General features: G+C 41.9%; 1 protein-coding gene across 4 annotated transcripts in view; it reads right to left on the reverse strand.

Moving 5' to 3' along the window:
* Nucleotides 1–14,765, reverse strand: part of DLC1 (DLC1 Rho GTPase activating protein) — a 313,895-nt gene that overhangs the window by 278,369 nt on the left and 20,761 nt on the right. Inside the window, exon 1 of one of the 4 annotated variants that reach the window (XM_044418409.1) lies at nucleotides 1,568–1,682. The exons of 1 other annotated variant lie outside the window; for it this stretch is intronic. Coding sequence is in view for 1 of the 3 variants with exons in the window: in XM_044418405.1 (XP_044274340.1) it covers nucleotides 661–665 (5 nt within the window). In the remaining 2 variants the exon portion in view is untranslated. Of the gene's footprint in view, nucleotides 1–486; nucleotides 947–1,567; nucleotides 1,683–14,765 lie in introns of those variants that run through there. 2 more of the 4 variants (XM_044418405.1, XM_044418407.1) reach the window with 2 other exon arrangements.

Here is a 14,765-nt window from a genome sequence, read left to right on the forward strand (position 1 = left end):
CACAAAAAGCTTTTTGATGAAAGCTTTGCAGATATTGCAGACATAAACAGAAAAAGCTGCAGTACTATACATACTACCCTGGATATGCATTTCATTGAAATCAATGGGACTTTGATATAGATAGATAGATAGATAGATAGATAGATAGATAGATGAAGATGTAGATATAAATTTAGATATAGATATATATGATTCCATTGTAAATGAGAGCATTATCTGATGGGAGAAAGGGCTTTTTAATCACAGTGCCTATCTTTCTTATTGACAGGAAAAATAATGACGAAATCTATTCACCATTTGTTGCTTGAACAGCCATTGAAAAATACACAATTCAAGACCTTAAAAGTGGCATTTGAAATTGGGTATAGGCAGATACTTAAGTGTATCATTTGCATTTTAAAAGAACATCAAAGATAGCAACGTTTTCCTTAGCTCTAGCATGTATGCATATATAAAGACACCGCTGGCATGCAATATTCCACTTACTGTGACTTTTTTCATTCCAGTTATACAGTAGAAATCCTCAGCGCAGAAAACTTTCCTACAGAGTCCTGGCATTTTGTTTAAAGGATTCCAGAAAATGTCTGTATATTTCAAATCAGCTTTAGTATTAACAAAAGCAAAAAGTAAAAAGAGAAAAAGAAAAGCTTCCAGAGTTACCTCATAGAGATGGCAAGAAGATGGAAAGAGTCTCTAAATACTTTGGCTGTGTATACAAAAGAGAGGCAAGGGGGAAAAACACCCACAACACCCACCCAGAATCCGTCTCAGCCTCGACTAGCATAAAGTTCAGATTTCATTGCTGAGATCATTGCTCTATTCTCAGCACTTTTGCTCTATAAGTGTGATTCTGACCAAAACACGTTCTGCAGCTGGAGGGAGCCTTAACTAAGTGGAATTCTACCAAGCTTTCCCTAGTTACTTCTGTCTACTAATGCAGACTGATGTTTTGTGAGACGGGGCCTCAAAGAACCAGGCCCAGATTGCTCGAAAGTATTTCCTGCTGTTGAGTAGTAGGCATGTGGAAGTGTGTGTGTGAGAGAGAAAGAGAAAGAGAGAGAAAGAGAGAAAGAATGAGACTCAGATGGGGAGAAGAATCCTGACAACAGCAAACTTGAGAAAACCCTGATTTGGGCTATTTATGACACCTTCCTTAGTTTCCCAGTTTTTCTGTCTTGTGGCCTTTTATGAACACGGACATAGACTAAAACAGATTGCATCATCTTGTTTCCTCTCTCAAATACAAACACAACTGTGAAAGCATTTCAGATTCTTTTTCAAACACTCTTGGGCAACAAAGGAACAACAGCTAAGAAAATTAGCTCCAGTTAATACACTGGAAAGGTTTACAAGAACCTCCCCCCTCTAGGGTACCAAGCCCAAGTCAGAGGCAGGAAAAGAAGGGGAAAAGAAAGAGGCAAGATGGGTGGATAATACAGAGACAGCTTATGCAAATATACCGTAGAGACAAATTTCTACCAGTGAGCTTTCGAACCAATGAGAAGTAAGAGAAACCAACGCTACTGCATATAAGGCTGCTACAGTTTATATGTTTATAGCACATTACCTCTATGGAGAATTCTCCAGAGTCTCACAGATCCAGGACAGCAAAAGCATAAGGATAGACTCCATCTTGATCATATTAGAATTCAGATGACATAAAACACTTGTAACTACTCTTTCCCTGTCTGACAGGGTGCCTGAATCATATCTCTGGAGCAGCCCACAGCATCTATATCCTCCATTCTATACAGATTTGGTGAAACTATCTGCTGTTTATCTTTTTCTGCTTTCTTCTGCCTCCTCTGAAAGATTTCCTCCGTGTTGCTCCAGCCTGGGAACTTGGATTGCCATTTGGTTTTGATTAAAACCAGACGGACAGCTCCGTAAAACTTTGAGAGTAAGCTAATGGAAAGTGCCAGCATGGCTTTAATTAGAACATCAATTAATAATACATGTTAACTATTCACATAACAAATGCTACCAGAGTTCTTGTGGTCATTTCTGAGGAGATGAATACAGTGTTATTCACTCAGGAACCTGTTTGTTTGTTTGTTTGCATGTTTGTTTCAACTGTAATAACAAGAATAAAGGAGAAGAGCATTCTTCAGGTGTAAGATTGTTGACTTGCTTTTAATATGGAAGAACTGCTGATGTTTTATTAAGATGTTGAACCTACACAAAGTAGTGATTCTGTTGACTCTTTATGGTTTTCCAAAATGCACATTATACATATTTCTGAGGCAAAAAATTAAAGCTGTGGCAGTTATTAATCACAGCCTGTATGCAGCCTGGTTGCTTCAATTCTATTGGGCCAAAGCACTTTGACAGTGAACTTGCATCCCAAATGAATTAGAATATTTGGTAACCAACCTTAACTCAAGTCTGGAATTAGTCTTGAACTGATCTCCCATGGGATATCAGGTGGAGATTCAGCATACACACAGTATTTTAGTATTGGTTGACAGAAAGAGAGAAATTGAAACTTGGTATAGCTATATTGGTACAGCTGCTTCTGGGCCGATATTCAGTATCACATCAAGAGTTCAAGGAAATTTTGTGAGGAGCCTGGTGTACCCACAATGCACAAAATCTCCATCTTGCTTGCAAGGGAGAGACTGGGATTCTATTACTATATTGTGTATTCCCTGACCACACAGATACCTGCCTGACTTCTCAGGAACAGTCTCAAACCTGGGTATTGGAGAACCCCTAAAGCGGCATTTACTGAAATGGCTTGGGATTTCATAGTCACCATGACAAACATGGCCTGATGTGCTCACCAAGGTCATAAGCTGCATAAATTGTTTAGTTTTGATGAGAAGAGGGCACACTGTAAGGACAGCCCTTTAATCCATCCATCTTTACTTGGTGATGAGGCAGAGTTTGAAAAGGAATCATGGGGACTCACTCAACTTTGTAGGAGTTGGGGACAGATATTATGGCCTCTGAAAGTTGTGGATTTTTAGTCTACCCTTGGCCATGGCAAGTCATTTTGCTGCCTGAGTGAAGCATAAGAAATTGTCCTTGCCTCATTTCCATGTAGAAGCTGAATACACAGGCAGCTGAATCTGCCACCACCTCTGAGGGCAGCAGGACTCTTTAGGGCATGGGTCCTCAAACTACAGCCCGGGGGCCGGATCCAGCCCATCATGCCCATCTGGACCCGCACCGCATGCGCACCCACACACGCGCCAACTGCCGCCCACCTCGCCCCACACGCAGGGAGGCAGCGGTTTGCTCGCTTGGAGAAAATGATCTCCAAGCGAGCAAGCCGCTGCCTCGTGTGCCTGCCTCACAGTGCGGGCCCGCCCACACCTCGCCTCCCCTTGCCGCGCGCACCCACACACACTTCCCCCACCCCCGTGCTGGCCCTCGTGCACCGCCGCACCACCTTTCCGACCTGTGCCCAGCACCGGTAGCTTTCAACTGGCCCCCTGGTGGAAAAGTTTGAGGACCCCTGCTTTAGGGGATAAGGATAGGCCAAGAAGCACTCAAGCATTGTATGTACACAAAGAATGGCCGGGCACTCAGGAAGAACAGGTGGAGGACTCCTGCTCCCATCCACAGTGTTGGCTGCCTGGACAGCAGCCTCACTCTGTCTCGCACTGGGGTGGGTGACTTGTGGCACTTCATATGTTCAACTCCCACATCCCATGGAACTTGACCATGCTGGTTAGGGCTGATGGTTGTCATAGTTCAAAATATCTGGAGGGCTGCCACAGCTTACCCACTCCTTGGCTAATGGGTCAACCATGCGTTTGGCATACTTCTAGCTGACAGAACAGAAGCCACAATAAATTCTGCCACTAAAGAAGGACTTAGGAAGCTTCCTGCTACTAAATCAATCCACGTAGCTCTGTATTGTTGGCACTGACTGGCCGTTGCTTCAAGGGTTTCAGATAGGGTCTTTCATCTCTACTAGAGGTGCTAGGAACTGAACCTGGTGCCTTCTGTAGTTGAAGCATGTGGCCCTTATCCAGTGGAAAGCAAGAAAGCCATTAGCTTTCTAGCTGCAGATTTTGCTGCTGTTCTGACCACCAAACAACCACTGTTGTTATAACATTGTCTAACCAAAAAATAAAAACAACTTGTGGCATTTTGTATGCAGCAAAAGAAGAGAAATATAGGACTAGTAACTGACTATCCAATAGTAAAGCAAGTCTGTAAACAATAGGCACAGTGAGTTTCCAGAAAGCTTTCTAAGAAATTGGTAACCTACTGATCTATTCTTTTTGATATGTGGTTCCTGCAGAAAAAGCCACGTGATACTTATAATAGACCACATTATTGTATTAATGTGACCCAGAGAACAGTAGATAATTGGCTCAACCTCTCCAAAAACACTCTAAGTGAGTGAGATTGTTTTGCCTTTACAGATGAAATGAAGACGTTCCTTTAAATATTTCCCTTGGGAAGTATTTCCCTTAGAAATGGCAAAACATCCCAGATAAGGCGAGTTTTCACTTATCATTAGCAGTCGTTCAAGGCACCCAGGTCACAGGTAGGATAATGAATGTGTGGTCTGAGGTCTGAGGCTTGGACAGTGGTACATATGTTTAAGTAGGAGGTGCAGGATGAGTGGGCTCTCCAAGCCCTGTCTGTTAGCCCCCAAACCATCAGCATCTGCTGCCGCCACCACAAAAATGTAGCAGAAAGTGGCAAAAATGAAAAAAAAAAAAATCTAGAAAGAGCCTAAGCCATAGAGCATCCCAGGAAGCAGAGGTTGAAGATCCAGCCTTCTCTTTGTGATGCTGCAGAACTGAGGTTCCAGTGATATGGAAGAGACCATGACACCTGTTCCCAGTACATTTCTCCTCATTTGGGGAGGTGTTGCTATCAAGGTGGACTTAACTTCAGAGTTTTGATGCTGTTGCTGCAGACCAACATCTGTTGCCGCTTGGGTGAGCATGAGAGGGGTGTGTGCATGTGAGTTGTATGCATGACTGCCTATGTGTCACTGCAACAGAACCCAGTGCAGCCCTCAAGACTGAAAAGATTGTGAACGCTAATGTCGCAAGTTCAAGTGGAAGGATTGGCCTGAAACTCTGGAGAGCTACCGTCAGTTCAGAGTAGACAGTGCTAGCGTAGATAGTGAAAAAGTCCAGCCCCATATAAGACTGTTTACTATATTCTTAAGCTACTCTGATGGGGAAGATCAGCAGATCTGGAAACTTCACCATGGGCAGTGGCATGCAATAGGCTGCCTAACGTCATTTGATTCCCAGGAGCAGGGGAACAGGAGGTTGTGTTGATTGATATCGGACCAATTTGAATTATCTGCAATTTTTACTTCTGAGGTTCTTGCAGTTCAGAGACCTGATACATCTGTCAAATATAGATAGGTACAATTAGCCAGCTATTATGAGACAGGACATGGGATGTAGTCCTTGAAGCTTTATTTGTGCTTTCTTGTGCTACCCTATGCATGCTTAAACAGAAGGAACGTCCCACAACTTGCAGCATCCTCTAGCTAGCCAGTGCTGGGAATTCTAGGCCTCTTTTCCTGCTCAAACATGCCTAGAATTGTGCTCTTAAATGCAACACTTAATTTCTTTCTTTGAATAAAGGATGGTAATACATAGAAAGCAAGCTAGCTAGATTTACTTATAGATTGACTGGGTTCACTCAACACAATAAGCAACTCTGCATAGTTACCACAGTTCATTTTTTTCACCATGATCAAGTGGTTTCTACATCATCATCATCATCATCATCATCATCATCATCTATTAGATTTCTATCTGGCCCACTCTCTGGGTAGGTTGCAAAATAAAAAAAAAAATAACAACAACATACATAATAAAACATGATATAAATTAACAAATATATTGCAACAATAAAATCACAACAATCAAACACAGAAAACCCCTGCCCCCCCCCATTCAATCTCCTGCACTAGCATATATCCCATCAGCCAGCACACCTGAAATTCAACCCAAAGGTGCATTGCTACCTGTTTATGTTGCCTGCCTGTCTCTTCCTCTTTGGCTTGCACTTCTCTACATTAGGCAGAGAAGGATATTAGAGACTAAATAGCTAAAGAGGTTTCTAGAGAGGTTGTCTTTTCCAGGGGGCTCTGTGGTAGTTGCATTTCAGGACTGTGGAAACCATGATCAGAAACACAACAAGCCATAGTGGCATGGAGAAACCATAGAGGAACCATTGTTTCTAAAGGCAAAAATTGCTATGATAAAATACCACAACTGGGTTCAGACAACACAATAGACCAACCATAGTGAAAAACCACTGTGGCTTGTCATGTTGTCCGAACCCTGGATCAGTGGAGGTTGTTGGTGGTGAAGACAAGCCTTTTTCTTTTGACATGGGCTAATGACTTTTTTTCCTCCCACATACTCTGGGCTTCAGGCATACGCACACCTGGACAATTGTAGGCCATTTATTTATTTATTTAAACAACTTATATGCCACCCCATCGCATGAGCCTCGGGGCGGCTTACAATCATAAAATCCCACATAAAATACAAAAAAAAAAATCATCAAATAAATAAAATACATAAAATAAAATAGTGGACACAGCCTGGTCAATTTAAAATCAACAAATAAACCATTAACCGTTAAAATAACGTTTAAATAAAAAGGTCTTGGCCTGGCACCAAAAAACAAATAAGGACAGTGCCAGGCGGACCTCTCTGGGGAGCACATTCCATAGGTTGGGCGCCACCGTAGAGAAAGCCCTCCTCCGAGTACTCACCCTCCTAATATCTCAGGGGGCAGGAGGGCATATATGGACACAGGCACTCCTTTAGGTAACCAGGGCCTAAGCCTTTCAGGGCTTTGTAGGTGATAACCAGCACCTTGAATTGGGCCCAGACTTCAATGGGGAGCCAGTGGAGCTCACGGAGGACTGGGGTTATATGAGAACAACACCCAGTCCGTGTCAGCAGCCTGGCAGCTCTATTTTGCACCAATTGAAGTATTTATTTATTTATTTAGGGGACTTCTATGCCGTCCCATTCGCCGAAGCCTCGGGGTGGCTCACAACCATAAATAAATAGAACCCAATAAAACAATATAAATTAACAATATAAATTAAGTCGCCCTGGCCAAAGAATAAAATAAATAAATAATATTAACAATTAAAATAACATTTGAATAAAAAGGTCTTCACCTGGCGCCAAAAAACAAATAACGACGGCGTCAGGCGGACCTCTCTGGGGAGCGCATTCCATAGATTGGGCGCCACCGCAGAGAAAGCCCTCCTCTGGGTACCTACCCTCCTAATTTCCTTCATGGAGAGTTCCCGGAGAAGGGCCTCTCCCACTGATCTCAAGGGGCGGGCAGGCATATATGGACGTAAGCACTCCTTCAGGTAACCAGGATCCAAGCCGTTAAGGGCTTTATAGGTCATCACTATCACCAGACTGCCTTCAAGGGCAGCCCCACGTAGAGCACGTTACAGAAGTCTAATCGGGAAGTGACCAATGCATGTGTCACTGTTGCCAGGCAGTTGTTCTCCAGGTAGGAGGATCAGCCGAAGCTGAAGGAAAGCGCTCCTCGCCACCACTATTACCTGAGCTTCAAGTGAAAGCTCTGGGTCAAGGAGCACTCCTAAGCTGCGGACCTTGTCCCTAAGAGGGAGTGCAACCCTATTTAGGACAAGGTCAAGGTCCCCTTCCCCGAAGCCTGATCCACCTACCAACAAGACCTCTGTCTTGTCTGGATTGAGCTTCAGTTTATTGGCCCTCATCCAGCCCATTACCTCAGCCAGGCACCGGTTCAGTACAGCCACTGCCTCACCCGGATTGGTAGAAAACAAGAGATAGAGCTGGGTATCATCAGCGTACTGATGATTCCTCAGCCCGCACCTCCTGATGACCTCTCCCAGCGGTTTCATGTAGATGTTAAATAGCATGGGGGACAAGATGGACCCCTGCGGAACTCCATGGCATCAATCTATAAATGCCCAGGATCACACATTTAGCCATATTCTGATAAGGTGGTAGTCATCCTAGGAAATGGAACTAGCCTAGGATTGTATTAGTACAAGTTTATTTGGAAGGTGGCAGTACTCCTTACTTTAAATCCATAATTTTATGTCTCTTTCCATTATCACTTTTCCCACAGCTTAAAAATTTCAACCAATAACTTTACTACTTTGATCTACTCTTTTTTTGAACCCTCATCATCACTCCCTGTGAGATGGGTCAGGTATGTGATCTGTTTGTAAAAAAAATATTTGTGGCTGTTTTCACTTTGCTGCATTTCATCAGCTACCACCTGACCCTAACATGGGGTCAAAGAGTCCCCTATCTCCAAACATCTGGTAACCGTACATGATTTTGCATGGTCATCTGCACTTTGCTAGACACAGAAGTCTGAAAATACTGCTTGCTGGTTATGCATCATTGCATACAGTTGTGAAATGAGCTGCCTGGACACTAGACTGAATATAGCTAACTGGCTTATATAGTACTTTGCCAAGATGGCAAACACATTTTATAAAGTAAAAAAAATAAATCTTGATTAACATTAGCCTGCATGATATATTTGTTAGTGAACATGGGCTAATCAACACTGTTAATATTAAATGAATTTACTGGGAGATCCATCAAAGCCAACAGGGACAAACTCCCACCATCATTTCTGAGTCATGGGTCATCCACTAGAGTAGCTAAAGCAGACTGAACTTCCTGTCCTCTCTGAAACCCATTTGAAATGGTTCCAGAAAATCAATGTCATCAGGACATCCTGGACCTATAGAGATACCATCACCCTCTTGATCACCTGACCAATACATTATATGTCCAGACTGGTCTAAAGTTCTTAAAGTCCAGGGTTGGAAATTAAATTTCCTAAGGAGCCATCCTGAGACATTTATTATTTTTTTGGCAAAGGATGGGATATAAATGTTTTAAATAAACAAATAAGGAGGGGCCATACAATAGGCTTCTTCAGGCAGGCAAGACCCTTCCTTCTCTGAAGGATACATTGACAATAAGGTATAATAGCTCCCTCAGTGCCTCAACCCCCTTGGACTACCAGCTAAGAGGACAGGTGCTTTTTTTCACTAGTTCAGGCAGCCTATCAACATAGTCAGGACTTGCAAATTAAAATTGATCCAGGATTATTCCATTCATGGAGTTGCTGGACACCTCTGTGTTGATCTCCACCTCCATGATTGCATCAAGTTTAGCTCTTAGCCAAGGAATTTTATCTGCAAATTGGTTATTAAAGGCATCACAGTGAGCAACTGATGGTGTTAAAGGTAGGTTAGGGGCTCTGGGTCTTGAGAGAAAAAACATACCACCCTAAACATCCTTGCTGGACATGAATTTGCACACACAATACGAGAAGAGAAGAAATCTTCTTTGCTGCTTGTATTACAACCCCATAGGAACAACGGTTCTCAAAGATGAGCCAAATTTCTGTCTCTCCAGTCACTATCCTTCCTGCTTCATAATCAGAGTTGCTCTGTATATCAGCGAGTCCTTTGGAAGAAGAAAGAAGGAAAGGATGCTTAAGAGCAATCATGTCTAAGGTCCTAATTAACTCCCAATCCAATTGAGTCCACTGGGGACTCCACACGATCGCTGACAGAACTGCCCAAAGGACTCCCTAGGGCTGACTGGAAGCCTATTGGATTAATAATTCTTGGAGGGCAGACCATTCCAGCAGGTCAATCATCTCTATAGGGGCACAAAGAAGGGACTGTGATCTTAACCTTCACCAGGTAATGATCTGTCCAAGCCAAGACTGAGGTGCAATAACCTCCACCTTCAAAACTAGCTGAATATAACATCAAGAATGTGTCTGGCAGTATGTGTGGGTACAGAGACCAACTGGAAAAGGCCCATGGCTGCCATAGTTGTTGTGAATTCATGCCATAGTTGTCGTGAATTCAGCAACGTACAAGGTAGACTCGAAAAAAATATTAAAATCCTCCAGGATTAAACAATCTTGGGAAATCCAACACCTGTTGAATTCATACTCTTAGTCTCATTTTCCCCATTTTATTTGGGAGGGAGAGTGAGGCTGATGGGGAAGAAGTAAAATTATAACAGTTACATAGATTCATTTATTGCGTAGACTTATGCTAATGCTCTATCTTTCTATTGAGGGAATATACATGTGCAAATCTGGCTTTTAGATACTTGCCTTTCAAGAACTAATCTAGATGGGCCTCTTTCTGGTGATTTTACTGTACTGAGTTGAACATGCATTCATGGCAGTTTGGACACACCCAAAGAAAAATCCACAAGTGGGGCCCAAAGTACTGTTTGACAAAAGTTATGCACACATGCGATCTCATGAAACAAAAACAGCACTTGCCAAGTGACCTAAAACAAAGAACCACTGTGGTTCTAGCATTTTAGCAAAGAGGAGCTTACATAATATCCCACTGAGACAAAGATGCTGATCTATGGTGGCCTGAAATGAGTTAAAGCATGACAGGAGGCTGAAGTTCTCTTTCTGGACAACAGTAAGATACGGCCATCTGCAGTGTTCAACATTTCCCACTAGGCTTAGAGTCATCCTTTTTCCTGTTCCAAGCCCATCTCAGTTTTTGGACATCACCCTGTTCACATAGTTTTTGCGAGCTGAAGGACTTAACAAATAAGAGGCAGTTTCCAAATGTGTAAGACTGCTGTTCCACAGCTTGCCTAACACTGATGCAACGCTCTCAAAAGCCAAATCTTTATGAATAGTAAGTCACATCTGGTGCATAAAGTTACAGAGGTGTGCACCAGAAGGCCTTAAGCTTTCAACTGTGGGAACCTGAGGAAAAGATCTCCCTACAGTCTCCAACCCAGACTGAAGTGAGGATGCTGACAAGCATCTGAACAGAAAGGTACTGTCAGCACATCTATCCTTCACACACTAGCCACTTTTAGATGAAAAACAAGACAAAGCAGTAACACATTTTCATTAGGATTATTGCATTTTGCATGTATTTATTCTCTGCAACTATCCTGAGGTCAGCTTTATTTTAATAGGCCTCTCTTTTAAGCCTAAAAATTAACTGTGTGAGACCTTCCAACATTATTAACAATGACAAACAAGACAAGCTCCAGAACTAAAGGCAAAAATGTGACTTTTGTCACATAGCTTCCTATTATTATTACTCTTGGATTCTATAGCTCCTATTCAACTGTGTAATACATAAAGTTCTTTTATGTATTTTTTTAAGCAAAAGATGAACTCTGAAATGACTATTTCTCATGAGGGATGGGAGACACGCCAAGCATAATACAGCACAGATGGATTAATAGTCATTAGTGTCATAAGTGACTCACAGTCTCATGTGGAAGAGAATATACCTTCTGAGGGAGAATTGCTTAACTTTAAAAAGATATCACATGTTGTTGGTTGCATTAGTATCTTGACCCATGTATGAGATCTCGGAATGCCACTTTTGGAATGTAGCAAGTGTCTATGCCATGTTTGAGATCTGGGACAAAGCACACCAGCATGGAAAGTAAGGTGCCCTTAGCTTCTCCTACATGGGTTTCTCTCCTAATATTATTATGGTGTAGGTGGGTCCAACCTTTTTAGTTTTCTGGGCACTTCATGATTTTGAGAATACCAGGGGTTACCGTGAATGTTCCTTACCATCCAACAGATGGACAATTCAGTAACCGAGCCCCTATTTCTCAGAAATGGAACTGGTGAGATCGAAAGAAGAGTCCCAAAAACCTAAGTAGAAGGCCGAAGTGGTAAGGCTGAAATTTGAAATGCTGAACCCAAAATTTAGCACTCTTCCGAGCCCACACTTTTCCAGTCCAATACCCATTTCACAGAGGGCAAACTGTTGAGCATCAGAGAAGTAACTTGCCCAAGAAACTGGCTTCAAGGCAGAGCCCCAAAGAGCTAAATCACACAGATGGCCTCATAAAGCACAATAAAATAAAACACTCTCACAAAAATGAAGGTTAAACACATTTTATCAAACCAAGAAACTAGCATGCACTTGCATGTTCATGTGCATGTGTGCACACATGTGCACACACACATGTACACACACAGAGAGAACATAATGAAGAAAAACAACCTCCCTTATTCCCTCAAACACCCCCAGACATTTTTTTATCCTTCTTTTTGGGCAGCTGACCTGCGGTCACACATCTTTATTTATCAAAAATGCATTTGGGGTCCATCTTTTATTCTAAGAAATAAAGATAAAAATAAAGAATCCATTTGGAGGTTGTTATTTACTTTGCAGCATGCCAGTCAGTCTCTTATTTTTAAAAGGTTAAATAAAAGTAGTATTTTAAAATGAAACATAAATCAGGACGGAATCTTGACGGGCACCAAGAGAGATGTCGATTGGTGTGTGGGAGAATCCATCATGGTGGGTTAAGTTGGAACCATGGTGGAATGGCAACCACACCATTCATGTCATGCAAATGTAAGCACAGTGTACAAACTGGTCTCAAATGATGCTGAACTGTAAGCAAGCAAAGGTCAGATCTGCCTGGGATTCTCGCTTTAAATCAGCACACATGATGGCTGTTGACAGACTGTGGTTTATTCATATACAGTGGCTTGCCCCATAGATCATTTGACTTTCACCATGTCATCACAAAGCATTAAAAATGCGTTGGGGTAGCATGGTGAAAATGTCTTAATCTATACGTTCAGTCACAGCTCACATGGTAATGGCTGCCACATGAGGTGGGAGTGAGCAGTCAATGTCATTGTCTGTCTCTTTTGGAAACAGGAAAACTATGTTGAATGTTCTTTCAATTAATGATTTGAGAAGTAGTATAAGTTGGCTATTCAAAAGATAGAAGCATGTGTATGCAAAAGCAAAAAAAGTCAGCAACACATTTCATCTGTGAGTTCTGGGAACCCAAGTATTAAGCTTGTCTTGGATATTTACGAAGATAAGTTGAATCACTTTCCTAGAAGCCTAGTGAATGAGAAGTAACTTAAAGACCATGCATACTAGGCTCCAGTCTTATATAAACTTACCTTGGAATAAGTCCTATTGAAGTCAATATGGCTTATTTCTGAGTAGACATACATAGATTGTTCTGTTAGCGTGGTGGGCCAGGGCATGCTGGGACTCATTGGACAATTTTCAGTCTAAATATGCATAGGACTACATCTCAAATTCCTTTGAAATGAATGGAAGTTAAATCATTCAGCTTGTGACTAGCTTGTCTTATTTCCAACTGGAATTTAGTGCAACCAACTTTCTCTGGATCGAGGCCATCAAGTTTAAAGAATCCCAGATTAGCTCTTCGCTACATATCTGTCCTTCAGAAGAAACATATCCTAAAGCTCACAGCAGACATCTGTGTATACATGTACAGCTTTGGTACTTAGGTCAGTAATCTCGACTACAGTTGCAAATGAAGAGTTTATTTTAGCAGTGTACTAAAAATAGAACACACACTTTAATTTATGCTTACATTGTACCACAGATGACCTTAAACTTCCTGAAAGGGAGTACTCACTATAAGAGTGGTTTCATTTTAATGGTACTCATTTATGTCTTTCTTGTGAGTTAGGTTTAATAGATTTATAATGCAAGTGGTCATTATGTACAGATGTTCAAATGCTTGATCTACTTCACCTGGTGCCTCTGATTTGACTCCCAGAGAAAATTATAGCTCCTGATCCACTTTGTGCATGTATTTTAACTGTCAGCTCTTTTCTTATGTGATAATATAGACATAATTTTAAAACCATACTACTAGTGATGGAGTTTTTCTTACTTTTTCAAAGCACTTCACATGAAAAGTGTGTGCTGACCACAAGGTTCAACGTAGACTCCAAAAATTGCCTTAATGAATTTGGAAGTTGCTTGGACCCTGGTATTGATCTCAAGCTGATAACCCTTTTATTGCTTGGCAGAACTAGATGGTATTTGGAAGGATAGATGTTCCTTCAGAGAGGATCAACCCTGCCAAGCTTCAGATGAATAGATACAGGAGTTTTGTGCAAGAATACACTATAAATTTTAAAGTTATTAAAAAAAGATGGCTTCTCCCCATGTTACTTGTGCTAAGTGACCTTCTGTACCTGTGACAATATAGAAGGTGCTGTAAATAAGAAAACTACAATGTTCTGCAAAGAGAAGTGCAGCATTTTATGTGGAAAGAGAGTCCTCAAATGAGGGGTTTGTGAGCTAGTTGTTTGCTCTTTGGTCCCTCTCCTTGTGGTTTTGGGTCATTTGTAATGGCATGCATCATAGAGATTTATCTAGGCAAGACACCTGCAAAGGAGGTTCAGAAGGGGGTTCTTCAGAAGGAGAGATTAGGAGCCAGGGAGTTATGCTGACTGGACGCCTTGTCAAGACTTGTAGCATTAGAAGGATGTTCATCTAATGGCATGCCCTAAGATTAGAGACCCTGCCCAGGATTCATAGCTTATTACAGTGAAGGGGTTTAAAAGTGTCAGAGGAACTGACAGCAATGCCACCAGAAAGCCAGACTCATTCACTTGGCTGGTCTCCTAGCAGGGTCACCCAAGGCAAAACTGTTAAAGTTGGGACACCAGACTAAGATGCATCAATTCTCTTCCGGAGGAAGGTTACATCAGCAGAGAAGAATAGGTTTCTCTCTATTGGTGATGGGAACAGAGAAACCTCTGAAGGACAGCTACAGGGCAGCAATGGTAGTTGAAGGCAACACTGAAGCAGGATCATTCACAAATAACAGTATGAAACCCAAGCTAACTATGGTTAAGACTGCACTGAAGAAAGCAGTTGTAAAACAGTATTTCTTATCTAGTAGACTCTGTGATGAAACAACCCAAACTGAAACAAGAGATAGTGCCAGAAAGTGAGAATCTCC

The sequence above is a fragment of the Varanus komodoensis genome, unplaced genomic scaffold (genome assembly GCF_004798865.1).
Source record: "Varanus komodoensis strain SLA01 unplaced genomic scaffold, ASM479886v1 scaffold9, whole genome shotgun sequence".
In the NCBI taxonomy this organism is placed as follows: Eukaryota; Metazoa; Chordata; class Lepidosauria; order Squamata; family Varanidae; genus Varanus; species Varanus komodoensis.